Consider the following 27,500-nt stretch of genomic DNA (forward strand, 5'->3'; position numbering starts at 1 on the left):
GTCTAAGTCTAAGTCTGTCTAAGTCGAAGTCTAAGTCTGTCTAAATCGAAGTCGAAGTCTGTCTAAGTCGAAGTCTGTCTAAGTCAAAGTCTGTCTAAGTATAAGTCTGTCTAAGTTGATGTCAAAGTCTAAATCTGTCTAAGTCTAATTCTAAGTCTGCCTAAGTCTAAGTCTGTCTAAGTCTAATTCAAAGAAGTCTAAGTCAAAGAAGTCTAAGTCTGTCTAAGTTGAAGTCTGTCTAAGTCTGCCTAAGTCTAAGTCTGTCTAAGTCTAAGTCTAATTCAAAGAAGTCTAAGTCAAAGAAGTCTAAGTCTGTCTAATTCTAAGTATAAGTCTGTCTAAGTATAAGTCTGTCTAAGTCTAAGTCTAATTCTGTCTAAGTCCAAGAAGTCTAAGTCAAAGAAGTCGAAGTCTAAGTCTAATTCTGTCGAAGTCTGTCTAAGTCGAAGTCTGTCTAAGTCAAAGAAGTCTAAGTCTGTCTAAGTCGAAGTCTGTCTAAGTCGAAGTCTAAGTCTGTCGAAGTCGAAGTCTGTCTAAGTCGAAGTCTGTCGAAGTCAAAGAAGTCGAAGTCAAAGAAGTCTAAGTCAAAGAAGTCGAAGTCGAAGTCTGTCTAAGTCGAAGTCTAAGTCTGTCGAAGTCGAAGTCTGTCTAAGTCGAAGTCTGTCTAAGTCGAAGTCTAAGTCTGTCGAAGTCGAAGTCTGTCTAAGTCGAAGTCTGTCGAAGTCTAAGTCTGTCTAAGTCAAAGTCTGTCTAAGTATATGTCTGTCTAAGTCAATGTCTAAGTCGAAGTCGAAGTCTGTCTAAGTCGAAGTCTGTCTAAGTCTAAGTCTGTCTAAGTCAAAGAAGTCAAAGTCAAAGTCTAATTCTGTCTAAGTCAAAGAAGTCTAAGTCAAAGGGCCCTATCTTGCACCCAGCGCAATTGACTTTGTACACCGACGCATGTGTCATTCCTATTTTGCACCCGCGCAAAGCGCGCTTTTCCCTCCACAGAAGCACGTCGCTAAACTAGTGAATGAACTTGCGCTCCCTGGGCGGTTCAGCGCAAAAAAGGAGGCGTGTTCCGGCGCAAACAATCCCTGGTGCTATTTTGCTGTTCCATTAAACAATTGCGCCACTGACCAGAAAAAACCTAGTCTAAAGTCAGTGGCGCGTTGCGCGTTGTTCATTATGCTATTTTAAGGGCGCATGCTTGACCATAATGTATAGCGTGCACAACGCGCATACACTTTGCTCATGTAACCTATACAGATGCAACAGTTATTTTTGCAAATCATAAATTGTTACACTAAAAAAATATTAACACATGAGATGACGGAAATCATTGTGGTGTGCCACGAAGATGTGAAAAAATAGGCATAAATCTAGCTTACAAATGATTCAGGCTAATTGTAATAATTAAGGATAAGACCTGTTTGCCCAATAGTGGCAAGACATATATGTATATAAGGACATCTGACAAATTGGTTTGTCCGTCAAGAACCAGGAAAAAAAATCGACTGAAAAACTGAAAAAACTGAAAGACTGAAAAAAAAAAAAGACTGTGAAATCACCTTTACCATAATGTACAACATTACAACTTCACTTCTCTGTCTTTCACTGCTCTTACAAGAACATCAGTCTCCTCGGCTGTGAACCGCTCCTGGCGTGCGCCTGGTAAATACGCCATAATAATAGCAATCCATAATGGAACTTGCGCACCTGCTTTTAAAGGGAATGTTGGATGACGCTCGGATTGGTTTATTCACGTTACGCCCAAACCACACCTATGAATAATGAAGCTTCTTCAGACCAACCCATTTTAGATTTGCGCCGGGCGCAAGAGCCATTTATCCCGCCGGGAAAATAGCAACAGCGCCGAGACCCGCCCACAAAGTTACTTGCGCTTCGCGTTTTGACACTTGCGTTTCAGATCGTTAAGATAGGGCCCTAAGTCTAAGTCTGTCTAAGTCTAAGTCTATGTCTAAGTCTAAGTCTGTCTAAGTCAAAGTATATTTGGCCTGTACTTGTACTCAATCTTTTGACTGAGATATACTTAAAAGTATAATTAAGTACCCAAAGTATACTTGGCATGTGGTTGTGTTTAATCTAGATTGAGTAGCCATACTTTTTTTACATAGTTTTACACACAGTCTTATAAACGTAGTCTTAGTAGTCTTTGACAAAAATGTGATTTTCTCAAAGTTTTGTTTAAATGTTGCCAAAACGTACAAACATTCAAGTGTTGATAAAGGACGCATGAAGCTAGAATAACATGTTTTTAAGATGAGTTAAAGTACAGTTAAAGGTATATTTCAAGTATTAAAAAAATATATCTACATTTGATCATAGCAAAAATAATATATACAACTGTAAGTATGATGTTATGTACAAGTATACTCACAGTATAAACTACTAAACTAGTAGTTTACTGAGAGTGTACTTCAGAGTGTACTTTCATAAACTAAAACATGTGCTACTAGTATTAAAATAGTAAACTACTAGTTGAGAAAAGTAATTGTGCACTTAAAGTTTACTCTTGTTACTCTTATAGTACACTTAAACATATACTTTTATATACTTAAAGTGGGCCAATTTAATCCCAAGCAGTATTGAAAGAGTACACTTACAAGTTTACTACTAGTACACATTACAGTTTTTCTCAGTCGCTTTGGTACATTTCTCGAATCATCCTCGACATTTGCAAAACAGTAAGTGCATTTCTCAAAACAATTCGTACAAATAGCAAAACACCATGAAGAAGCCAGTCTCTTGCTCAAAATCCTCAGTTCAACTCTCAGAAGTAAATCTCTGTGTCAATGAACATGTCAGTGCCATCAGAATGACAGTCCTTGTGTCATTGTGTATGGATAAGACAGTCAAATTGCTTAGTCATGTTGTCAATATAACTGTACTCTGGAGGATATTCTGATGTAAATATGGCTAAAGTTTTGATGACAATTATTGTAAATTGTAGGTTACACCTCAGTGTATGTGTGAGTTTGATTGTAAGAGACTGGACAAGATTCACATTTACTCTTTTACTGTTTGTACTGTAATTTGTTGACAGACCATGTCATTGCGATACAGAGAGAAAAAGACAGCACTGCATAGCACAAAGGGAAAAAAACTGAAAAACAAAAGTAGAAATATGAACGTCTAACGGAAATGTATAGAAATATGCTTGACATATTATGACAACTTGTTCAGCCATTTTGCATGTAAAGACTTCTGCTATGAACTAATGCCTAATGTTGTGAGGGTGAGACTATTCAACAGAGACCCATTATGACACATTTTGATCAACATGACATAAGCAACTGATAATATAGAAAACAGCAGAGAATTGCACATAATCATTTGCATGGATGTACACAAGCATTTGCAACTTGTTCAAAGAAATGAGAAACTGCTTTTTTGATGTGCACAAGTGACACAATGATGTGAAGATTGAACAGGTCGCTTTGAGAATTTCAATTCTGATCTGAGAAATGTACCAAAGCGACTGAGAAAAACTGTAATATTAGTATACTTACTACATAAAGTACACTTAAAATATACTTGAACATTACTTAAGTGTACTTCCTAAAATGAACTTACTTCTTTTTCGTAAGGGTAACCAAGAAAAAACATTCAAACATTCAAAAATAACTTCTTTAGAACATATTTTATATTTGATTTGAATGTCATCATGTGTCGTCTGGAGCTCATGAGCAGATCTGAGATCAGATGAGATGTGAATCACAAACCTCAGTGGCCGTTAAATCTCCGTCTAGAGCGGTGTCTGTGAAATCCGTCTGAGATCCGGTGAGAGCGAGAACAGAGAGAGAGAGAGAGAGAGAGGCAGAACCATCAGAAACATCAGCTCCTCCATCTCCTCCATTAGTGTGTCAAATACAACGACAGACAGACATTAACTCTAGTGAGAGACTTATTAAGTCTAAGTCTGTCTAAGTCTAAGTTGAAGTCTAAGTCTGTCTAAGTCGAAGTCTGTCGAAGTCGAAGTCTGTCGAAGTCTAAGTTGAAGTCTAAGTCTGTCTAAGTCTAAGTCTGTCTAAGTCTAAGTCTGTCTAAGTCGAAGTCTGTCTAAGTCTAAGTTGAAGTCTAAGTCTGTCTAAGTCTGTCTAAGTCGAAGTCTGTCTAAGTCGAAGTCTGTCTAAGTCTAAGTCTGTCTAAGTCGAAGTCTGTCTAAGTCATATTCGAAGTCGAAGTCTGTCTAAGTCGAAGTCTAATTCTGTCTAAGCCTAAGTTTGTCTAAGTCGAAGTCTGTCTAAGTCTAAGTCTGTCTAAGTTGAAGTCTAAGTCTGTCTAAGTTGAAGTCTAAGTCTGTCGAAGTCTAAGTCTGTCGAAGTCGAAGTCTGTCTAAGTTTAAATCTGTCTAAGTTGAAGTCTAAGTCTAAGTCTGTCTAAGTCTAAGTCTGTCTAAGTTGAAGTTGAAGTCTTTCTAAGTCTGTCTAAGTCTAAGTCTGTCTAAGTCTAAGTCTGTCTAAGTCCGTCTAAGTCTAAGTTGAAGTCTGTCTAAGTCTGTCTAAGTCTGTCTAAGTCTAAGTCTGTCTAAGTCTGTCTAAGTCTAAGTCTGTCTAAGTCTAAGTCTGTCTAAGTTGAAGTCTGTCTAAGTCTGTGTCAAATACAACGACAGACAGACATTAACTCTAGTGAACACACACTGCGAGAATAATGATGAGGTGATGAAGCGCTGCTCATGTTGCACATTCATCAGGTGCATCTGAAATAATGTTTTTGAGTCTCTTCTGCTCATCAATGCTGCGTTTATTTGATCAAAAATATATTAAAACAGTGAATTATAAACAGCTGTTCTCTATGAGAAGTGTAATTATGGGGTTCAAGAGAGTAGCGCCAAGGATCAGCATTCTCCAATAAAAATGTGCGGGCAGACCAAAACGTAAGTCGTAGAGACTTGAAACTTTGAGGGCTGGTAGTACTCACACCGCCTACAACTCCACCAAATCTCGTCCCAATCAGCCTGACGGGGGCGCTACAGCGCTCAAAAGTACAAAATGGCCCATAACTCCTTAAACCGTGTGGATGTTTTGAAAATCCTACTTTTGCAATCTAGTCCTAGGTTTTTGGCCCGATCGGAATCAAACCAGTGCAGAAAGATTCTCTAGAGTCTGATTGTCAAAAGTTATAAAAAAAAGTTGAAATTTCGGTTCATTGTCCCTAAGGGTCGCCAAAACATTCAAAGTGGGTGAAGCCACTTTTACTAAAATGGCTATAATTTGTGAACGAAATGAGGTAAATGGACATTTCCATCTATTGAGATGGTAAAAGGCTTGGTAAATAAAGCGAAATATCTTTTTCGGCTGTGCTTAAAGGCCTTAAAGCATCAAAGAGTCTTCAGTGTCACATGATCCTTCAGAAAGCATTGTGATATGATGATTTGAAGATCAAGAAACATTTATGATTATGATCAGTAGGGATGCACCGAATCCAGGACTTGGGTTCGGATTTGGCCGAATATTAGGCTTTTTGACGGGGCTCGGTTTCTGCCGAACCTTGGAATTTTTTTCTACCGAACCGAACCCTGGTGTTGTTTGGCAGTACTTTCAGTCAAAAGAAGGTGATTCAAGTCAAGCTACATGTTCAATATGCAATGCCGATTTGTCTCGTGGTGGCAAGGACATACACATCGCCGCTTAACATTTGCGTATTACGAGTTGAGCATGAGGGAATCTACAGACTGCAGCCAATGCAGCAACTTCAGGAAGGACAGCCATCCTGGCATAATGTTGCCTATTCTTAATTAAATTAAATTAAAAATACACTGCTGTAGGGATGCTCATTCGGTTAATTTTCCCAACAACAACCACCGCTCATTATCCGATTATTAACCGTTAACTGATACGATTTAGGGGTGTAATAGTAAACGTATTCGGTGCACGCGTGTCTTAGAATTAACAGTCGGCTTGTTTTAAGCGCGGAACACACTTCAATCCGTGTTCCCACACAAACATATTTAGTATTCAGTTAATTTGATCACAACATTCAAACGATAAATTGCCGTTTTGACGCTCTTTAATGTGGCGTGACTGATCACAGTTCAAGCGGCCGCGCGATCATCTGTAAACGCGACCGATCATCTCTTCTTAAAGAATAAACATGAATGAACATCTGAAGGTATGTTGAGGATAAATTACAACTTACTGTCACGTCTCATATGTGGTGTAATCGATCAATCAGTGTTTCAACGGCGGAAAGACGTCAATATAACTGCTGTAAACTAAACAATGTCAGCATCACATGACCTCATTCAGTGTCCACAGCTTTTAGTTCACTAGAGAAATCTAGTGCTCCGTGAGTGAACAAATACAGCATATATTTCTTTAACTGAATATGCACTATATTAGCCTATATATTCATTATATTCTACTTAACTTGTTAATGATGTACGTCTTGATTTGCTATTTCATGTATGTTTAAATAAACCTGTCATGAAAATTACAGACACTTATGTGAAGTTTACATGTTTGCGTACTATGTTATTTGAGTGTTGATTATTATACCTAAAAATAAATAGCAACTGAATTTGGGCTCTGTTGTTAACCTTTAATATGAATGTGCAAGTAAGGGCTCCCTATATAGTTTACAGCAATATCTTCAATAAACTTTTAGTTATAATTTAATTAATTTAAGGACAGACCCTTTTTTTTCAGTAAACCACTGTTTAATAAAAATAAATAAAAAGCAATTTTGTAAAACTGCTGTACCGAACCCGTACCGAACCGTCAGTTTTGTGTACCGTTACACCTCTAATACGATTATAATATTGAGTTGGCATTAAATAAAAATATGATTGACAAGTGTCTGTGAGCCGTTAAAAAGACACTTTTTTCACGGGTTTATTTTACCGTGCACACATCAGCACAGATCAGATCAAATATAAATAAAAAGAATAAAATAAATAGGCCTACACTAAATATTTTTCACTTAAATATTTACGAATAAAACGTCTCGGGTTATGACTATAACCCTTGTTCCCCGAGAAGGGAACGAGACACTGCGTCATCGTGATGACACTTTGGGGAACGCCCCTCGTGTAAAGTGTCTGAAGAAACCGTAGAATCAGCCCAATCCGATTGGTGTTGCGTGATGACGTAGTATGTGACGGCATACCCGGAAGATACAAAGAGACGTCTGAACGCAACAGAGATAGCGTTCTTTGCGATGAAGCGAGCGCTCTGATGATTGGGTGGACACGAGACGCAGTGTCTCGTTCCCTTCTCGGGGAACAAGGGTTATAGTCACGAGTACCAACTATCCCGCACCAATCATACCCACCCCAGTGTGAGCTGGACCCCAGGCACATCTAGGGGCGAGCACTCTCGCGCCAGGCGTCTCAGGGAGATGCAGACTGTAAAAACGAATGAAGGTGTGAGGGGTGGCCCACCCAGCCGCCTCGCAGATCTCCTGCATAGAGGCTCCAGAAAGGAGGGCCACCGAGGAGGCCATGCTCCTGGTAGAATGGGCCCTCATGGCTAAAGGTGAAGGCAAGTTGCCGAAGTACCCGATAAGCCATGGCTATAGCCTGGACGATCCAGTTCCTGATCGTCTGCTTTGACGCAGGCAGCCCTTTCTTGGGTGAACCAAAACACACCAACAGCTGGTCTGACCTTCTCCACTGAGTAGACTTCTCCAAGTAAATCCTCAATGCCCGCACGGGGCAGAGGAGGTGAAGTCGGCTCTCTTCCGCCGTCACGTGAGGTGGAGGATGGAATGCCTGGAGAACCAATGACCGTGCCCTGTTGGATGGCACCTTGGGCACGTAGCCCTGACTGGGATGCAAGATGGCTTTTACCATGCCAGGGGCAAACTCCAGGCAGGTCAGCGTGATCGCCAAGGCCTTGAGGTCCCCCACTCTCCTCAGAGAAGTGATGGCAAGGAGAAAAGCCACCTTGAAGGTCAGTATTCTCGCCTCGGCCGACTCCAGCGGCTCAAAGGGGGCCTCAGCCAACCCCTCGAGCACCCCTGGTTGGGACCCTGGAATGAGCCGCAGGTCTCATCCTCGGAGCCCCACGGAGGAATCGTACAACCAGATGGTGCCTTCCCAGTGTCCCATCACCTAAAGGTGCGTGGAAAGCCCCAATGGCAGCCACATACACCTTAAGTGTGGACGGGGAGAGACCGGCGGAGAAGCGGTCTTGAAGGAACTCCAGCACTGAAGCCACTGGGCAGTTAACTGGGTTCACCTCCCGCTCTCTACACCAAGTGGAAAATACATTCCACTTTAGGCTGTACAACCTCCTGGTGGATGGAGCTCTGGAACTGAGTAGGGTCTCCACAACACCCGCCGACAGGCCCTCTCCTAGGAACTGAGCCCCCTCAGGGGCCAGACCCAGAGATCCCATACCTCTGGCCGGGGGTAGAAAATCGAACCCCTGGCCTGAGACAGCAGGTCCCTCCTCAGAGGGACCTGCCACGGGGGACCGTCCAGCAGGTCGATGATGTCGGAGAACCATACTCGAGTGGGCCACCGGGGTGCTACTAAGAGAAGGCTGACGCCCTCCTGGCGGACACGTTCCAGAACTCCCGGGAGCAGAGCGATCGGGGGAAAAGCGTACAGATGCAGCCGCGGCCACGTCTGTGCCATGGCATCCAGCCCCAGTGGGGCCGGATGAATGAGGGAGAACCACAGCGGGCAGTGGGACGTCTCTCGAGACGCAAATAGATCCACTTCCACCGTGCCCAACCGCTCGCACATAGCCTCCACCACCTCGGGGTGGAGTCGCCATTCCCCGGGCCTCAGCCCCTGCCTCGACAGGATGTCTGCTCCCTGATTTTGGTCCCCGGGGATGTACATCGCCCTGAGGGATGATAACTTCCCCTGAGACCACAGAAGGACCTGATGCGCCAGTCTGCAAAGAGGGCGCGACCTCAGGCCCCCCTGGTGGTTCAGATACGATACTGCCGACATGCTGTCGGATCGTATCAGGACATGGTGGCCGCGGAGGTCCGGGAGAAAGCTCCTCAGAGCCTTGTAGACCGCCAGCATTTCCAGGCAATTGATTTGCCAGGAAGAATGCCGGGTCCCCCACAGACCCCTGGAAAAGCGGCCTTCCATGACCGCGCCCCAACCAGTGAGGGAAGCGTCTGTTGAAACGGACTTCCGGCAACACGATGCTCCCAACACTGGCCCTTGGGACAGGAACCAAGGTTTCTTCCACATGACGAGGGAACGAAGGCATCTGCGCGTTACCACCCCGTTGAATTTCGGGGGAGGGAAACCGAACTGCAGTCTGTAACCCCGTTCCACAGTACGCAGGGCCCACGTAGATATACCCGGAAGGCATGACCATGCGCCGAGATAATCTACAAAGGGAACTAGCCTCTCGAGGCCAGCCTCGGGTGTTAATCGAGCCTCTTCCCCAACTCCCTGAAGCGGCTGACCGGCAGGGTGCAGTCGGGGAAGAGGTCCGGAGGGCGCACGCGACTGCTGAACTGTCGCAGGTCCTATTAGAGGCGACTGGTTCAGTGCGCGCGCGCAGGGAATCGATGCGGCCCGAAGCGTCCTGGACGGCGGGAACGCAGCATCGATTCCCCGAGAGTCCCAGAGTGGGAACGACCTCGATCGCTCCACCCTGTGGGGGACGACTCTCAGTGGCCCTGCAGAAGCTAGGACCGCTTGGGAGCCTTCTTAGCCTGGATGACGTCCCTCAGGTCGCCCTTAGGCTGAGAAGGCTTCCTGCGAGAGCGCCGTCTCCTTTGCCAAGCTCCCTCAGGAAGGGCGCGGGAGGCGACACTCTGCCTTTGCACATCGCGGTGCGATGAGCTGGATGAAGGTCCGTGCTGCCCACCCGGGCCTGCTCTAACTGCAGAGCCCGAGCGGCGAGGGATGAACCTCTGGAAGGCGGCTGACTGCTTCTTCGCCTCCTGAAACCTCTCGACGACAGTATCAACTGCACCGCCGAAGAGGCCAGAAGGCGAGATCGGGGCATCAAGGAGAAAGTGTTTCTCTCTATCCTTGATTCCCGACAGCGTCAGCCAGAGATGTCTCTCAACGCACACCATACCAGCCATTGAGCGGCCCACAGCGCGGGCCGTCTCCTTGGTAATGCAGAGAGACAAATCTGTTGCCTTCCTGAGCTCAGTGACGTCATCCCCTTCAACCTGTGGCAACGCTGCATACCCCAACTCAGCCGTCCCCAGCACATTAGAAAAATCAAGCACTGGGGGATTTGATAAACGGGCTGAGAAGCGGTTTTCCCACGATCTACACAACTCGTTATGCAGATCGGGGAAAAAAGGAAGGCCCCGCCGTGGAGGCTGAACCCGACGCCTGAAAAAGCGTTCATCCAGCTTAGATGGCGGCTGGATGTCCACTATTTCCTGTGGCCAATCCAAACTCAGCTTGGCCACAGCGTGGGTTAAAACCTCCACAAGCTCCTCCATATTCTGACTCGTTGGGCTGATCTTTGAAACCACAGAGGGCGACTCAGGGTAATTTTTCTATAAACCATTAGGAAACAGCGGCGAGTAGAACATACGTGACAATGTTTACTTTAGTAAACTTGACCAAAACCACACTAGGAAAAGCCTTAAACAAGGCTTCAGATGCACTGGTGTTCCGGGAACACAGAGATAACGCCTCGCTAGAACCTCGGGAAGCCCTTCATCTGCTCTCCACCAGTCAGGAGCTTGTGCTCCGATTGTTCGAATATTACAATTTAATAATTGTTAAATCGATATGTCATCATCTATAAACCCGTCCCCGGCGTGTTGCCTCCGATCTTTCGAATATTGCACTTTAATAATTGCCTCATCAACACGGCATCCTCAATAAACCCGTCTCCAGCGTGATAACTCCGATATTTCGATTATTCCTATTTAATAATGATTTAATCGACACATCATCCTCAATAAACCCGTCTCCGGTGTGCTGCCTCCGATCTTTCGAATATTCTGATCTATTATGACCTCTGACCTGTAAAGTTCCCAGAATAATAATCATACGCTGTTTGTTAATTTGCCAGAGGAGAACTGCCCCCCCGACTGAGCCTGGTTTCTCCCAAGGTTTATTTTCCTCCATTCTGCTCCTGATGGGGTTTTGGTTTCCTTGCCACTGTTGCCTCTGGCTTGGCTTGCTCAGTTGGAGACACTACATTTTTCAACTAAATCTCCCAATAAATCTAATTATTAAACTAAATTAAACATATAAACTAAATTACTGATCTAATGCCTACATTGTCATTGTATGATAATTGAAATGAACTGATGACATCACCATTTTCTCCAGAACGGCTAGACGGCTAAATAAAATTCTGTTGCATTATTTTCCTGTTTAACACTGTGAAGCTGCTTTGAAACAATCTGCACTTTTAAAAGCGCTATACCGCACAGCATATTTTGCAAGTAATTTCGTTGCCCTTTCTGTCGAACACAGTAGCTTCTTCTTTCCCTTTGCTTCATTTTGCGAGGTTAGACATGACGTGGTTGAACGTGTTGACGCGCTCCGTGAGTGAACAAATACAGCATATATTTCTTTAACCATGCAGCAAAGAAACAAACAAAAAAGCGTTAAAAAACATTTAAACAGTTTAACTGATAGTAGCCTATTAATCGGTATTAAAGTATTAAAGTTCTTACTTTCGGTTAATGGTTAAACGGTCAATATGAGCATCCAGAACTGGACAAAGTACACAACTCCATTACTTGAGTAAAAGTAAAAGTACTATTGGTTAAATATTACTTCATTACAAGCGAAAGTTTTAAAGATAGATTTTTACTTAAGTAAAAGTACAGAAGTACTTGCTTTTAAAAGTACTTAAGTATCAAAAGTAAAAGTAAATGCATTATTTTATTATTGTTGTATGAATGCACGCTGTTCCATCATGGGGGTTTAAGCCAGTCATGCTCCATCTGATATGCTAGCATACCTCATTTAAATACTTGTTTAAAAGTTACAAAGCTCTTATCAAAGTCAAAATCATACTAGAAAAGAAAGGTTTCTGCATTGTGTTTATTTGACAGGATTATGTAACAAACATTTCTGAAAGGACTTCAGTTAACATTATTAGCCCAACTACATGTTTGCATGCTAACTAACATCATTGTTAGCTATGTGTTAGCGCTGTATCCACAAGGCTATGGCAACTTGGCGGGTAAATCTATAAAAATCATTTGACCAATCATACTTCATACCAATGTTAATTTTGAAAGCAAATTTTGATTTAGTTTTAGTCATAGACTTTTGACTAAAACATTTTAGGCATCTGAATTGTTTTAGTCTAGTTTTAATTGACTATAATAAGATTTTAGTAGATTCAATAGACTAAACTTCAGTTCTTGTGGTCTGGCGTCTTTGTGCACTTTTTCAGATTTATCCACGTCTGCTCTTCTGAATTTTATCTTCTCAGTATGACTATGGTTCTGCGTCTGGGAACTGCTGCCTTCTATTTTGCCATCAATTGATTGGTGTTCAAAAAATACTTGGAAATCATTGAACTTCATGTGATCCTACGAGAGTGATAACTGATAGGCTGTCTGCAAAAAAACAAAAACACAAATCATCCTCTGACTTTTAAAGCGGCTACAACTTTCTACTTCGAGGGCCTTGATAGAAATGTAGTGAAGTAAAAGTCGTAAGTTTCCAGAAAGAATACTACTCAAGGAAAGTACAGATACTCAAAAAGTGTACTTAAGTACAGTACTCAAGTAAATGTACTTAGCTACTGTCCACCTCTGAGCATCTCTACACTGCTGTGGACGTTGTTGACTTCATTAATGTGTGTACTGTGATAATGGACTGAGGATTCGGTTTCGTATTCGTATTAGTTTGTCTTGGATATTTTTTTGATTATATCAGGTAACATTTTAAGCTGTTATTTGGTCATGTTACAATATACCCCAACTATGGGACATGTTGTCACATTTCACTTCCATTCTTTCGGGGTAAATCAAGAAAAAAGCATACACTGTATTAATGAAACAAAACCACATAATTGTACTAGACATGTGTGCAATTAATGTGGGAAACAATAAATACTCTGAACCCCAAGTGGATTTACACAAACTGAGAAAGTCAAAAGCGTTAGGTTGTGCCCCGCTCTCCCCTATTTTATCTTTCAGGATTCTTTGATGAATAGCATCTTCAAAAGAACAGCGTTTACATTGTAACGTCATTTCCGTTGATCAATTCAATGCATCCTTGATGAAGAAAAGTATAAAATGTTTTAGTCATTGAAGCAGAAGCCTGTAGATGAGAAGCACGTGAGCATGTTATGAGCATGTGTTTATGATGAGCATGTGTTTGTGATGAGCATGTGTTTATGATGAGCATGTGTTTATGATGAGCATGTGTTTGTGATGAGCATGTGTTTATGATGAGCATGTGTTTATGATGAGCATGTGTTTGTGATGAGCATGTGTTTATGATGAGCATGTGTTTGTGATGAGCATGTGTTTATGATGAGCATGTGTTTATGATGAGCATGTGTTTGTGATGAGCATGTGTTTGTGATGAGCATGTGTTTATGATGAGCATGTGTTTATGATGAGCATGTGTTTATGATGAGCATGTGTTTGTGATGAGCATGTGTTTGTGATGAGCATGTGTTTGTTATGAGCATGTGTTTATGATGAGCATGTGTTTATGATGAGCATGTGTTTGTGATGAGCATGTGTTTATGATGAGCATGTGTTTGTGATGAGCATGTGTTTATGATGAGCATGTGTTTATGATGAGCATGTGTTTATGATGAGCATGTGTTTGTGATGAGCATGTGTTTGTTATGAGCATGTGTTTGTTATGAGCATGTGTTTGTTATGAGCATGTGTTTATGATGAGCATGTGTTTGTGATGAGCATGTGTTTATGATGAGCATGTGTTTGTGATGAGCATGTGTTTGTTATGAGCATGTGTTTATGATGAGCATGTGTTTGTGATGAGCATGTGTTTGTGATGAGCATGTGTTTGTGATGAGCATGTGTTTGTGATGAGCATGTGTTTATGATGAGCATGTGTTTGTGATGAGCATGTGTTTGTTATGAGCATGTGTTCGTTATGAGCCTGTGTTTGTTATGAGCATGTGTTTATGATGAGCATGTGTTTGTGATGAGCATGTGTTTGTTATGAGCATGTGTTTGTTATGAGCATGTGTTTATGATGAGCATGTGTTTGTTATGAGCATGTGTTCGTTATGAGCCTGTGTTTGTTATGAGCATGTGTTTATGATGAGCATGTGTTTGTGATGAGCATGTGTTTATGATGAGCATGTGTTTATGATGAGCATGTGTTTATGATGAGCATGTGTTTGTTATGAGCATGTGTTTATGATGAGCATGTGTTTGTGATGAGCATGTGTTTGTTATGAGCATGTGTTTGTTATGAGCATGTGTTTGTTATGAGCATGTGTTTATGATGAGCATGTGTTTGTTATGAGCATGTGTTTGTTATGAGCATGTGTTCGTTATGAGCCTGTGTTTGTTATGAGCATGTGTTCGTTATGAGCCTGTGTTTGTTATGAGCATGTGTTTATGATGAGCATGTGTTTGTGATGAGCATGTGTTTATGATGAGCATGTGTTTATGATGAGCATGTGTTTATGATGAGCATGTGTTTGTTATGAGCATGTGTTTATGATGAGCATGTGTTTGTGATGAGCATGTGTTTGTTATGAGCATGTGTTTGTTATGAGCATGTGTTTGTTATGAGCATGTGTTTATGATGAGCATGTGTTTGTTATGAGCATGTGTTTGTTATGAGCATGTGTTTGTTATGAGCATGTGTTTGTTATGAGCATGTGTTTATGATGAGCATGTGTTTGTGATGAGCATGTGTTTGTGATGAGCATGTGTTTATGATGAGCATGTGTTTATGATGAGCATGTGTTTGTGATGAGCATGTGTTTATGATGAGCATGTGTTTGTGATGAGCATGTGTTTATGATGAGCATGTGTTTGTTATGAGCATGTGTTTGTGATGAGCATGTGTTTGTTATGAGCATGTGTTTGTGATGAGCATGTGTTTATGATGAGCATGTGTTTATGATGAGCATGTGTTTGTGATGAGCATGTGTTTGTGATGAGCATGTGTTTATGATGAGCATGTGTTTATGATGAGCATGTGTTTATGATGAGCATGTGTTTGTGATGAGCATGTGTTTATGATGAGCATGTGTTTGTGATGAGCATGTGTTTATGATGAGCATGTGTTTATGATGAGCATGTGTTTATGATGAGCATGTGTTTGTGATGAGCATGTGTTTATGATGAGCATGTGTTTGTGATGAGCATGTGTTTATGATGAGCATGTGTTTGTGATGAGCATGTGTTTATGATGAGCATGTGTTTATGATGAGCATGTGTTTGTGATGAGCATGTGTTTGTGATGAGCATGTGTTTATGATGAGCATGTGTTTATGATGAGCATGTGTTTATGATGAGCATGTGTTTATGATGAGCATGTGTTTATGATGAGCATGTGTTTATGATGAGCATGTGTTTATGATGAGCATGTGTTTATGATGAGCATGTGTTTATGATGAGCATGTGTTTGTGATGAGCATGTGTTTATGATGAGCATGTGTTTGTGATGAGCATGTGTTTGTGATGAGCATGTGTTTATGATGAGCATGTGTTTATGATGAGCATGTGTTTGTGATGAGCATGTGTTTGTTATGAGCATGTGTTTATGATGAGCATGTGTTTATGATGAGCATGTGTTTATGATGAGCATGTGTTTGTGATGAGCATGTGTTTGTGATGAGCATGTGTTTATGATGAGCATGTGTTTATGATGAGCATGTGTTTGTGATGAGCATGTGTTTGTTATGAGCATGTGTTTGTTATGAGCATGTGTTTGTGATGAGCATGTGTTTGTGATGAGCATGTGTTTGTGATGAGCATGTGTTTATGATGAGCATGTGTTTATGATGAGCATGTGTTTGTTATGAGCATGTGTTTGTTATGAGCATGTGTTTGTGATGAGCATGTGTTTGTGATGAGCATGTGTTTATGATGAGCATGTGTTTGTTATGAGCATGTGTTTGTTATGAGCATGTGTTTGTGATGAGCATGTGTTTGTGATGAGCATGTGTTTATGATGAGCATGTGTTTGTGATGAGCATGTGTTTGTTATGAGCATGTGTTTGTTATGAGCATGTGTTTGTTATGAGCATGTGTTTATGATGAGCATGTGTTTGTTATGAGCATGTGTTTGTGATGAGCATGTGTTTGTGATGAGCATGTGTTTATGATGAGCATGTGTTTGTTATGAGCATGTGTTTGTGATGAGCATGTGTTTGTGATGAGCATGTGTTTATGATGAGCATGTGTTTGTTATGAGCATGTGTTTGTTATGAGCATGTGTTTGTTATGAGCATGTGTTTGTGATGAGCATGTGTTTGTGATGAGCATGTGTTTATGATGAGCATGTGTTTGTTATGAGCATGTGTTTGTGATGAGCATGTGTTTATGATGAGCATGTGTTTATGATGAGCATGTGTTTGTGATGAGCATGTGTTTGTGATGAGCATGTGTTTGTTATGAGCATGTGTTTGTTATGAGCATGTGTTTGTTATGAGCATGTGTTTATGATGAGCATGTGTTTATGATGAGCATGTGTTTATGATGAGCATGTGTTTGTGATGAGCATGTGTTTGTTATGAGCATGTGTTTATGATGAGCATGTGTTTGTTATGAGCATGTGTTTGTGATGAGCATGTGTTTATGATGAGCATGTGTTTATGATGAGCATGTGTTTGTGATGAGCATGTGTTTGTGATGAGCATGTGTTTGTTATGAGCATGTGTTTGTGATGAGCATGTGTTTGTGATGAGCATGTGTTTATGATGAGCATGTGTTTGTTATGAGCATGTGTTTGTTATGAGCATGTGTTTGTTATGAGCATGTGTTTGTTATGAGCATGTGTTTGTTATGAGCATGTGTTTGTTATGAGCATGTGTTTATGATGAGCATGTGTTTGTTATGAGCATGTGTTTGTGATGAGCATGTGTTTGTGATGAGCATGTGTTTATGATGAGCATGTGTTTGTTATGAGCATGTGTTTGTTATGAGCATGTGTTTGTTATGAGCATGTGTTTATGATGAGCATGTGTTTGTGATGAGCATGTGTTTATGATGAGCATGTGTTTGTTATGAGCATGTGTTTGTTATGAGCATGTGTTTATGATGAGCATGTGTTTGTGATGACCATGTGTTTATGATGAGCATGTGTTTGTTATGAGCATGTGTTTGTTATGAGCATTTGTTTGTTATGAGCATGTGTTTATGATGAGCATGTGTTTGTTATGAGCATGTGTTTGTTATGAGCATGTGTTTGTTATGAGCATGTGTTTATGATGAGCATGTGTTTGTTATGAGCATGTGTTTATGATGAGCATGTGTTTGTTATGAGCATGTGTTTATGATGAGCATGTGTTTATGATGAGCATGTGTTTGTTATGAGCATGTGTTTGTTATGAGCATGTGTTTGTTATGAGCATGTGTTTGTTATGAGCATGTGTTTGTTATGAGCTTGTGTTTATGATGAGCATGTGTTTGTAATGAGGTGTGTATGAAACACAGGGTGTGTGTGTGTGGTGTGTGTACCCGTGTGTCCTGGCGTGCGGGCGTCAGCGGGCTGGGCAGCGAGAGCTCCGTGGCCTTCGTGGTCTCATCCTCTTCCTCCAGCACCACCACACTCTCCACCAGCACCATCTCCTCCTCGCGCGTCTCCTCCGCCTTCTTCTCTGGCGTTACCGTGGTGATGAGGTCACTCATGGCGATGCCTTTAGCCGTGCCGTACAACGCTGTGCCCATCTCTACACACACACACACACACACACACACACACACACACACACACAGAGAGAGAGAGCTTCAGTCCTGCATCTGCATTCACTACAACAACCATCCCAGCAATAAGAGTGAACACTGACTGCATTATATTATTATGTTATTCTTTATCATTATTATGCACTCTTAGAAATAAAATCTCAGAAAGGGGTTTCACAGCCATGCCATAGAAAAAGCACTTCAGCTCCCCAGAGGATCTTTCAGAGGTCGTTTTTAAAAGAGCTAAGGCTGTCAAGCGATTAAACATAATTATTCAAATCAATTTTGTCTGAGAAATTTCCCCCCCAGAAGATGCAGTCATTATTGTGTTAAATGAAAAAAGCTTTAGATAGACATTACAAAAAGTAGCTTTAGGAAGCAATGTTTTGATTCAACATTGAATTTATTACACAAACTTTTAAAGGCTACAATGTGGCCATAACATTTACTATTTTTATTTTTATGTAAATTCTGTTTAATGCAGGTCAGAGGTGGCATGAATATGAATGAAAAATGAAATGATACACTAAATATGAAACTAAAACGGCCAAGTCTTAATGAGTGAATCATTGAATTGTTCATTCAAACGGCTGATTCATTCAGGAACGAGTCTTAATGAGTGAATCATTGAATTGTTCATTCAAACGGCTGATTCATTCAGGAACGAGTCTTAATGAGTGAATCATTGAATTGTTCATTCAAACGGCTGATTCGTTAAGGAACGTTGAGTTATGCATATAACTACTGTTCCCAGAAGGAGGGAAACTCGGTACAACACATGACTATGGGATATCGCGCTCTAGCGCCATCTGCTGAAGACACCTTTATTCACGCCTGAAAGGCCAATGACGCATGACAACGTGGGCGGGGTCACGACCCACAGCATATAAATGCAGTCGTATGCGTCATTTCCCTTGTTCAGTCCAGCTCTTCACCGAGCCCCGACTGTGCGGGGCCCAGAGGTGTTGTACCCCGTTTCCCTCCTTCTGGGAACAGTAGTTATATGCATAACTCAACGTTCCCTTTCAGTCGGTCAACTCGGTACAACACATGACTATGGGACATATATTCACGCCCTGCCAAGTCGCTGAACTAGAACACAAATGCCAGCACCGCCACACCTTTCATCCCCTTTTTTTTTTTTTTTTTCAAGGGAGCGATGGGCCCTGGCTTAAAGCCCCTGCTGTAAGCACGGACCGAGCAACTGACGTAGCAGTAACATCAAGTCGGTAAAACCGAAACTGGAGTACGAGGGATGTACTGACAGCACATGGAGGTCAACGCGCTTTGCTGACGCCAGTGCCAACAGTAGAGCTGCTTTATAAGACAGCATCCTCAGATCGAGAGCTTCTAAGGGCTCAAACGGAGGTTCACCCATAGCTTCCAAAACCACAGTCAGGTCCCATGGCGGCACCATTGACTTCATAACGGGTTTTAGCCGTCGCGCCCCTTTAAGGAACCGAGCAGCCAGCGGGTGCGCGCTCGGGGCAGCACCACCAATGCCCTCATGACAGGCCGAAATGGCGGCCAAGTAGACCTTCAGCGTGGAATGGGCACGCCCTTCCTCCAACAGTTCCTGGAGAAAAGTCAATATCCCCGCAATCGGACATTGGTATGGCGATAAATACCTCCGGCCGCACCACTGTTCAAATATACGCCACTTCAATGCATAAAGCCCCCTTGTCGATGGCGCCCTAGCGCTCTGTATTGTGGCCACGACATTGCTTGGGAGCCCTGCTGCCATTACATTCTCCCTCTCAGCGGGTAGGCCCATAGAGCCCACAGTTCCGGCCGAGGGTGTAGAACCTGTCCCTCTGCCTGGGACAACAGGTCCCTGCATAGGGGAAGACACCACGGTGTCCCTACCAGCAGCGACATGATACTCGCGTACCATGTCCTCGCTGTCCAGCGAGGGGCCACTAAAATCAGTGACAGCCCCTCCTGGCGCACTCTGTCTAGAGTGGGCTGTATCAGTTCCACTGGGGGAAACGCATACAGTAGAGTCTTGGGCCATACATGTGACAGGGCATCCACCCCCAGGGGGGCGCTGCTGTCTGTTATTGAGAAAAACAGCGGGCAGTGCGTGTTCTTCGCGGACGCAAAAAGATCCACCTCGACCCTGCCGAACCGGCCCAGATCTGCGCCACTATTCGAGGGTGCAAGCGCCACTCTCTGACCTGTGGTCCCCCTCTGGAAAGTAGGTCTGCTCCAACATTCAGACGGCCCGGGACATATACTGCCCGGAGCGACGCCAAATGCTCCCTGGCCCACATCAGGAGTGTCTGTGTCAGTTGTAACAGAGGAAGCGAGCAAGTACCTCGCTGTCTGTTTATATACGACAATACTGTCGTGTTGTCCGTTCTGACTAACATGTGTTTGCCCTGCAAATGCTGAGCAAAGTGTTTCAGTGCCAGATGAACTGCCTGCAACTCCAGGCAATTTATATGATGCTCTTTTTGCGCTGCCGACCATTCTCCTCTCACGGAGTTCCCCTGGCACAGGGCTCCCCATCCAAGCAGTGACGCATCTGTCGTCACCACTACACGTGACGTAGCTCTCCCCAGGGGAATCCCCTCTGTCAACAGACCCGGGGATCCCCAGGGGATCAGAGCATGAACGCATGACGGCGTTATCGTCACTTGCCTGTTTAAATACCGCGCGGCATTCAGGCCAGTGCCCAGCGCCCATCTCTAGAACGCACCCATAAAGAGGAGACCCAGCCGAACGACTGCTATCATTGAGGCCATGAGCCCCAGCAGTCTCAGCACTGTCCGAAAACTCACTCGCATGCCGTTCTCCCATGTGGAACCACCTCCTTTTCCCAGGAGAACCCGAATCTCTTCCCTCAACACAGAACCCACGGTGTTAGTGCGCATGCGCGCCACCGCTCGAGGCTGACAGCGAGGATCCCTGGCATGGCCTGGGGAACCCCCGCCCCTTTTTGTGATTTTAGTGGTTCCAACACATTCTGATTGTTCTGACAAATCAACACATGAGGCATTGTATGCTGAACACAAAGTTTCTTTATTGATACATTTAAAGGTGAACCCGCTCTCTTGCAGGATTCTTTTTTCGGCGAGAGAGAAAAGCGGCTGCCCCTGGACCGACGTTCCTCCCTCGTCTGCGAGCTAGGGACCCGCCTGACCCTTCTTTCCTGCGTAGAAATATTTCCCTTTCGCCGGGGGCGGCCCCTTCTTTTGCGACCCCGCCTGCTGTTTAGGATGTGCGTGCTTTTGCCCAGCCTCCAAAGCAGGTCTCGGCGCTGTTGCTGCAGCCGGCCTCTTAGCTGGTGGTGGCCGAAAAGACGCTCTAAAACCAGGCTGTGCCCCCCACTGCGTCGGTCCGCTGAGCTTTCTAGGCATTGACCCCTTCAGCGATTCCGCCTGCTTCTTGGAGCTCTCAAATCGTGCCTGAAAAGTGTCCAGGCCTTCTCCAAAAAGGCCCGTCGGGGAGATCGGTGCACCGAGAAAAGCATTCCGGTCCCGTTCAGGCAAGTTCGCCAGCGTTAGCCACAGATGGCACTGAGCGACCACTGTACTGGCCATCACATGGCCCAACGATACCAACGAGCAACGCGTTGCGCGCAGTATATAGTCGGCTGTAGACCGAACTTCTCCCATAAGTCCCTCACATGGCCTACCTCCTAATATGGCCTCGCTCAGTTCCCCCAAACAGATGGCCTGGTATGTTTGCAGCAAGGACATAGTATTTAAAGCTCTGGCCGTGCAAGCCTGATCACTATAGATCCTGCTGAGCTGTTTATACGAGAACCTGCATGGCCCCGTTGGGAGAGTCGGAATACCTGCGATCCCACTATTCTGCATTGGAGCTAGATACGCAGCAAGCGGATGCTCCATCGGGGGAGCCGACACTAACCCTGCTGCACCCGCTCCTTCGAATTCGGTGAACTTATTCGCTCCCGGCACCAGAGGAGGAGGGGACATGGGTTTCGGCCATGAAGCTGTAAGCTCCGCCAAACAATCTGGGTAAAGTGGCAGATGTGTTCTGACCACTGTTTGAACCGGAGACAAATAGAACCCCCCGAAGCGCCAGCTTTTCTTAATCGGGGGAGAGACTGGCCATTCTACGAACAGCTTTCCTGCCGCTCTCTGACACAGCTCAATGAAAGAATCCCCCATTACCTCACTCCCATCTGCCGCCTCGATGGGCGAGGAGGAAGCGAGGATCTGCGAGACAGAGTCATCATCCACAAACCGCTGATTACCTTCCGAAGCGACTAGAGGACCAAACACACCCAGACCATCATTAGCCTCCATATGCTCGGCCCAGGATCCCGTAACCTCCTCAAAAACGGATATAGCCGCATCCGGACCAACCCCAGAGGACAGAAGTGGACCATCTCTAGCCACTGCCCCACCGAGCACACGCTCAACAAACGCTACGCACCGCTCGAGTGTCGAGTGACGGAGCTGCTGGCAGTGCACACATGCCCCGGGGTTGGAGAGAGCCAGCTTAGCATGGACAATCCCCAAACACACCGGGCAGTGCTCGTGAGTATCTCTCTCTGACAGCATATACCCACATGTCATTGGACAGGGGCGAGCACCCTTGCTGTGCTTAGACATTCTCTCTTTTTTCTCTGAGAAAAGTTTTTAGCTTCTGTTAGCAATGTTAAACTTGTGCTTAAAACTTTCTCCTTTCTGTGCCTTTCCACAAGATTTCACCACCGTGGGCTACCTCCTTGAGAGGACTGGCGTGATGGCGTTCTAGCAGCTCGGTGAAGAGCTGAAGAACAAGGGAAATGACGCATACGACTGCATTTATATGCTGTGGGTCGTGACCCCGCCCACGTCGTCATGCGCCATTGGCCTTTCAGGCGTGAATAAAGGTGTCTTCAGCAGATGGCGCTAGAGCATGATATCCCATAGTCATGTGTTGTACCGAGTTGACCGATGGGAACGAGTCTTAATGAGTGAGTCATTGAGTCATTCACTCAAACGGCTGATTCATTCAGGAACGAGTCTTAATCAGTGAGTCATTGAATCATTTATTCAAATAGCTGATTCATTCAGGAACGAGTCTTAATGAGTGAGTCATTGAATCATTCACTCAAACAGCTGATTCATTCAGGAACAAAGCAAGTGACCGTCTCAATGAATGAGTCTCTGAATCAGTGACTTACTTGATTCATTTAAAACCACAGATTCATTCAGAGACACACAAAAGTTCTGGAAGTATATTGGCGAAATTGAGCAAAAACAGACAATATTGTGTTAAAAATGTAAAACAATATTAACATCTTGTTCATTGAACTGTTGTTCAAAATCAATATCACATTTGCAATCGAGCTGATATTCGGGAGAAACAGCATTCTTGCTTGTCTGATACTGATTAACTATATCACAGGATATAAATATAAGACAAAAACCCATTATGACAAAAACATTATGACCAGTGAATAACACTGATGACCTGTTAGTGGGTGGGATATATTAGGCAGCAAGTGAACATTTTGTCCTCAGAGTTGATGTGTTAGAAGAAGGAAAAATGGGCAAACGTAAGGATTTGAGCGAGTTTGACAAGGGCCAGAAACTTCAAAACTGCAGCTCTTGTGGGCTGTTCCCGGTCTGCAGTGGTCAGTCTCTATCAAAAGTGCTCCAAGGAAGGACCAGTGGAGAACCGGCCACAGGGTCATGGAGGACCAGTGGAGAACCGGCCACAGGGTCATGGAGGACCAGTGGAGAACCGGCCACAGGGTCATGGAGGACCAGTGGAGAACCGGCCACAGGGTCATGGAGGACCAGTGGAGAACCGGCCACAGGGTCATGGAGGACCAGTGGAGAACCCGCCATAGGGTCATGGAGGACCAGTGGAGAACCGGCCACAGGGTCATGAAGAACCAGTGGAGAACCGGCCACAGGGTCATGAAGAACCAGTGGAGAACCGGCCACAGGGTCATGAAGGACCAGTGGAGAACCGGCCACAGGGTCATGGAGGACCAGTGGAGAACCGGCCACAGGGTCATGAAGAACCAGTGGAGAACCGGCCACAGGGTCATGGAGGACCAGTGGAGAACCGGCCACAGGGTCATGAAGGACCAGTGGAGAACCGGCCACAGGATCATGAAGGACCAGTGGAGAACCGGCCACAGGGTCATGGAGGACCAGTGGAGAACCGGCCACAGGGTCATGAAGGACCAGTGGAGAACCGGCCACAGGATCATGAAGGACCAGTGGAGAACCGGCCACAGGGTCATGGAGGACCAGTGGAGAACCGGCCACAGGATCATGAAGGACCAGTGGAGAACCGGCCACAGGGTCATGGAGGACCAGTGGAGAACCGGCCACAGGGTCATGAAGGACCAGTGGAGAACCGGCCACAGGGTCATGAAGGACCAGTGGAGAACCGGCCACAGGGTCATGGAGGACCAGTGGAGAACCGGCCACAGGGTCATGGAGGACCAGTGGAGAACCGGCCACAGGGTCATGGAGGACCAGTGGAGAACCGGCCACAGGGTCATGGAGGACCAGTGGAGAACCGGCCACAGGGTCATGGAGGACCAGTGGAGAACCGGCCACAGGGTCATGAAGGACCAGTGGAGAACCGGCCACAGGGTCATGGAGGACCAGTGGAGAACCGGCCACAGGGTCATGGAGGACCAGTGGAGAACCGGCCACAGGATCATGAAGGACCAGTGGAGAACCGGCCACAGGGTCATGGAGGACCAGTGGAGAACCGGCCACAGGGTCATGGAGGACCAGTGGAGAACCGGCCACAGGGTCATGGAGGACCAGTGGAGAACCGGCCACAGGGTCATGGAGGACCAGTGGAGAACCGGCCACAGGGTCATGGAGGACCAGTGGAGAACCGGCCACAGGGTCATGAAGGACCAGTGGAGAACCGGCCACAGGGTCATGGAGGACCAGTGGAGAACCGGCCACAGGGTCATGAAGGACCAGTGGAGAACCGGCCACAGGATCATGAAGGACCAGTGGAGAACCGGCCACAGGGTCATGGAGGACCAGTGGAGAACCGGCCACAGGGTCATGAAGGACCAGTGGAGAACCGGCCACAGGATCATGAAGGACCAGTGGAGAACCGGCCACAGGGTCATGGAGGACCAGTGGAGAACCGGCCACAGGGTCATGGAGGACCAGTGGAGAACCGGCCACAGGGTCATGGAGGACCAGTGGAGAACCGGCCACAGGGTCATGGAGGACCAGTGGAGAACCGGCCACAGGGTCATGGAGGACCAGTGGAGAACCGGCCACAGGGTCATGGAGGACCAGTGGAGAACCGGCCACAGGGTCATGGAGGACCAGTGGAGAACCGGCCACAGGGTCATGAAGGACCAGTGGAGAACCGGCCACAGGGTCATGAAGGACCAGTGGAGAACCGGCCACAGGGTCATGGAGGACCAGTGGAGAACCGGCCACAGGGTCATGGAGGACCAGTGGAGAACCGGCCACAGGGTCATGGAGGACCAGTGGAGAACCGGCCACAGGGTCATGAAGGACCAGTGGAGAACCGGCCACAGGGTCATGGAGGACCAGTGGAGAACCGGCCACAGGGTCATGAAGAACCAGTGGAGAACCGGCCACAGGGTCATGAAGGACCAGTGGAGAACCGGCCACAGGGTCATGAAGAACCAGTGGAGAACCGGCCACAGGGTCATGAAGGACCAGTGGAGAACCGGCTGCTCCAGAAGTTAATGCTGGTTCTGATAGAAAGGGGTCAGAATTTGTTGTGTATGGAGCGAAACAGCGAGTTTGAGGCGTTGACTCTGCCTCCAAATTCCCCAGATCTCAGTCCAATTGAGCATCTGTGGGATGAGCTGAACAAACAAGTCCGATCCGTGGAGGCCCAACCTCACAACTTACAGGATCTGCTGCTAACATCTTGGTGCCAGATACCACACAGCACACCTTCTAGAGGAGTCCATCAGACCAACACAATATTAGGTCAGAATGTTTTACCTGATCGGTGTAAGTAGAGCTGTTTTTTTTTTTTACGTTTACATCATTGTAACATGTCTATGAGTCGATCGCGATGCACTGTCGCAGCCACAGCATGTGCAAAATCACAACAGCATCTGAAGCACAAGCCGCCAGCGCATGCAAACACACACACACACACACACACACACACACGCGTGATCGCGGGAGATCAGACAAGCAGACGGAGGCTCTTCTGTATCTACAAGCGTCTCGTTCTGAGGGTTTGATGCAGAGAAACGTCTCTACCTGTTGGTCTAGGGCCATTTACACTGACTGTCGCTGTGTTGACTGGAGTACTCCGCTGAGCTGAGGAGATTCACACACACACACACACACACACACACACACACACACACACACACACACACACACACACACACACATCTGGTCTTTAATCATGTTTAAAACAATCTATAAGTTGTGCAGCACAAAACTAGATATATGGTCTCGTTTGAATGATTAGAACCTCAGCTTTCTTGATAACCCAATCACTTTTGCAGTGAAGAAGATAATAAGGTCTGAATTTGACCCCCCGCAATGACCCCCCCTTGAGAAAATCACATAAATAATATTAAATTTCATATTTATATCACACAAACTCACCAAGTCATATATCAAATGAAAGCTCTCACCCTCAAGAATATCACGGTGCGGTTTATTTCACCGATCCAACACTTTACAGTAACGTTATTATCAAAAGAATCACGAAGATGGAAATGACTCCTTTGAACAAGCACACACATGAGTCATATTCCTGTTCGGATCACTAATGTGTGTGTTCATGGCCAAACCACACTGTGATACGTCACCGATGTCCAGATCAAAACATGTGATGCAGTCAAATACTCTTATTATCCTTAGTTTTGATCGTCTTTGTTAGCCGTGATTTTTGATCACGTCATCACGTATTGCGTCACACGTCAAAAAAGCGGAGTATCTCAGCTCTCTATAGACATGTCGATCATGCTTCTAGACCAATCAGAGCCTGAGATCTCCCTTCACACAGATGAGGAGGCGGAGCCTGTTGGATTCCCCAGCAGATGAGCAGGAGTTCTTAGACGGACTGGGCAGATTAATCTCAATAACTTTACTCTGGAAGGAGATATCAAGAAAACTCCTTTTTCCTCTGTTTAATGACACCTAGTGGAATCAACAGACACTTTCTGAAGGGATGTAGACCAAACAGATTAAAAATAACAAATAACAAATTAATTAAAAAATAAATCAAATTTTGAGTGTTTTCTGTAAAAATGAGACGACAGCTAATGATGAATGGATGATGGATGGAATGACAGACCGATAGAACAATAGATAGACAGACAGACAGACAGACAGACAGACAGATAGATAGATAGACAGACAGACAGACAGACAGACAGACAGACAGACAGACAGACAGACAGACAGACAGACAGACAGACAGACAGACAGACAGACAGACAGACAGACAGACAGACAGACAGACAGACAGACAGACAGACAGACAGATAGATAGATAGATAGATAGATAGATAGATAGATAGATAGATAGATAGATAGATAGATAGATAGATAGATAGACAGACAGACAGACAGACAGACAGACAGACAGACAGACAGACAGACAGACAGACAGACAGATAGATAGATAGATAGATAGATAGATAGACAGACAGACAGACAGACAGACAGACAGACAGACAGACAGACAGACAGACAGATAGATAGATAGATAGATAGATAGATAGATAGATAGATAGAGGATAGATAGATAGATAGATAGATAGACAGACAGAC

The 27,500-nt window shown here is 44.9% G+C and overlaps 1 protein-coding gene across 1 annotated transcript in view; it reads right to left on the minus strand.

Moving 5' to 3' along the window:
- epb41l3a (erythrocyte membrane protein band 4.1-like 3a) overlaps positions 1-27,500 on the minus strand; it is a 63,615-nt gene that overhangs the window by 23,697 nt on the left and 12,418 nt on the right. The window contains exons 12-14 of the mRNA XM_079806419.1: positions 25,971-26,030; positions 17,542-17,753; positions 3,726-3,773 (exon numbers count right to left, since the gene is read on the minus strand). Of these exons, the coding sequence (XP_079662545.1) occupies positions 3,726-3,773; positions 17,542-17,753; positions 25,971-26,030 (320 nt within the window). The remainder of the gene's footprint in view (positions 1-3,725; positions 3,774-17,541; positions 17,754-25,970; positions 26,031-27,500) is intronic.

This window comes from Gobio gobio (assembly GCF_949357685.1).
Source record: "Gobio gobio genome assembly, chromosome: 23".
NCBI lineage: Eukaryota > Metazoa > Chordata > Actinopteri > Cypriniformes > Gobionidae > Gobio > Gobio gobio.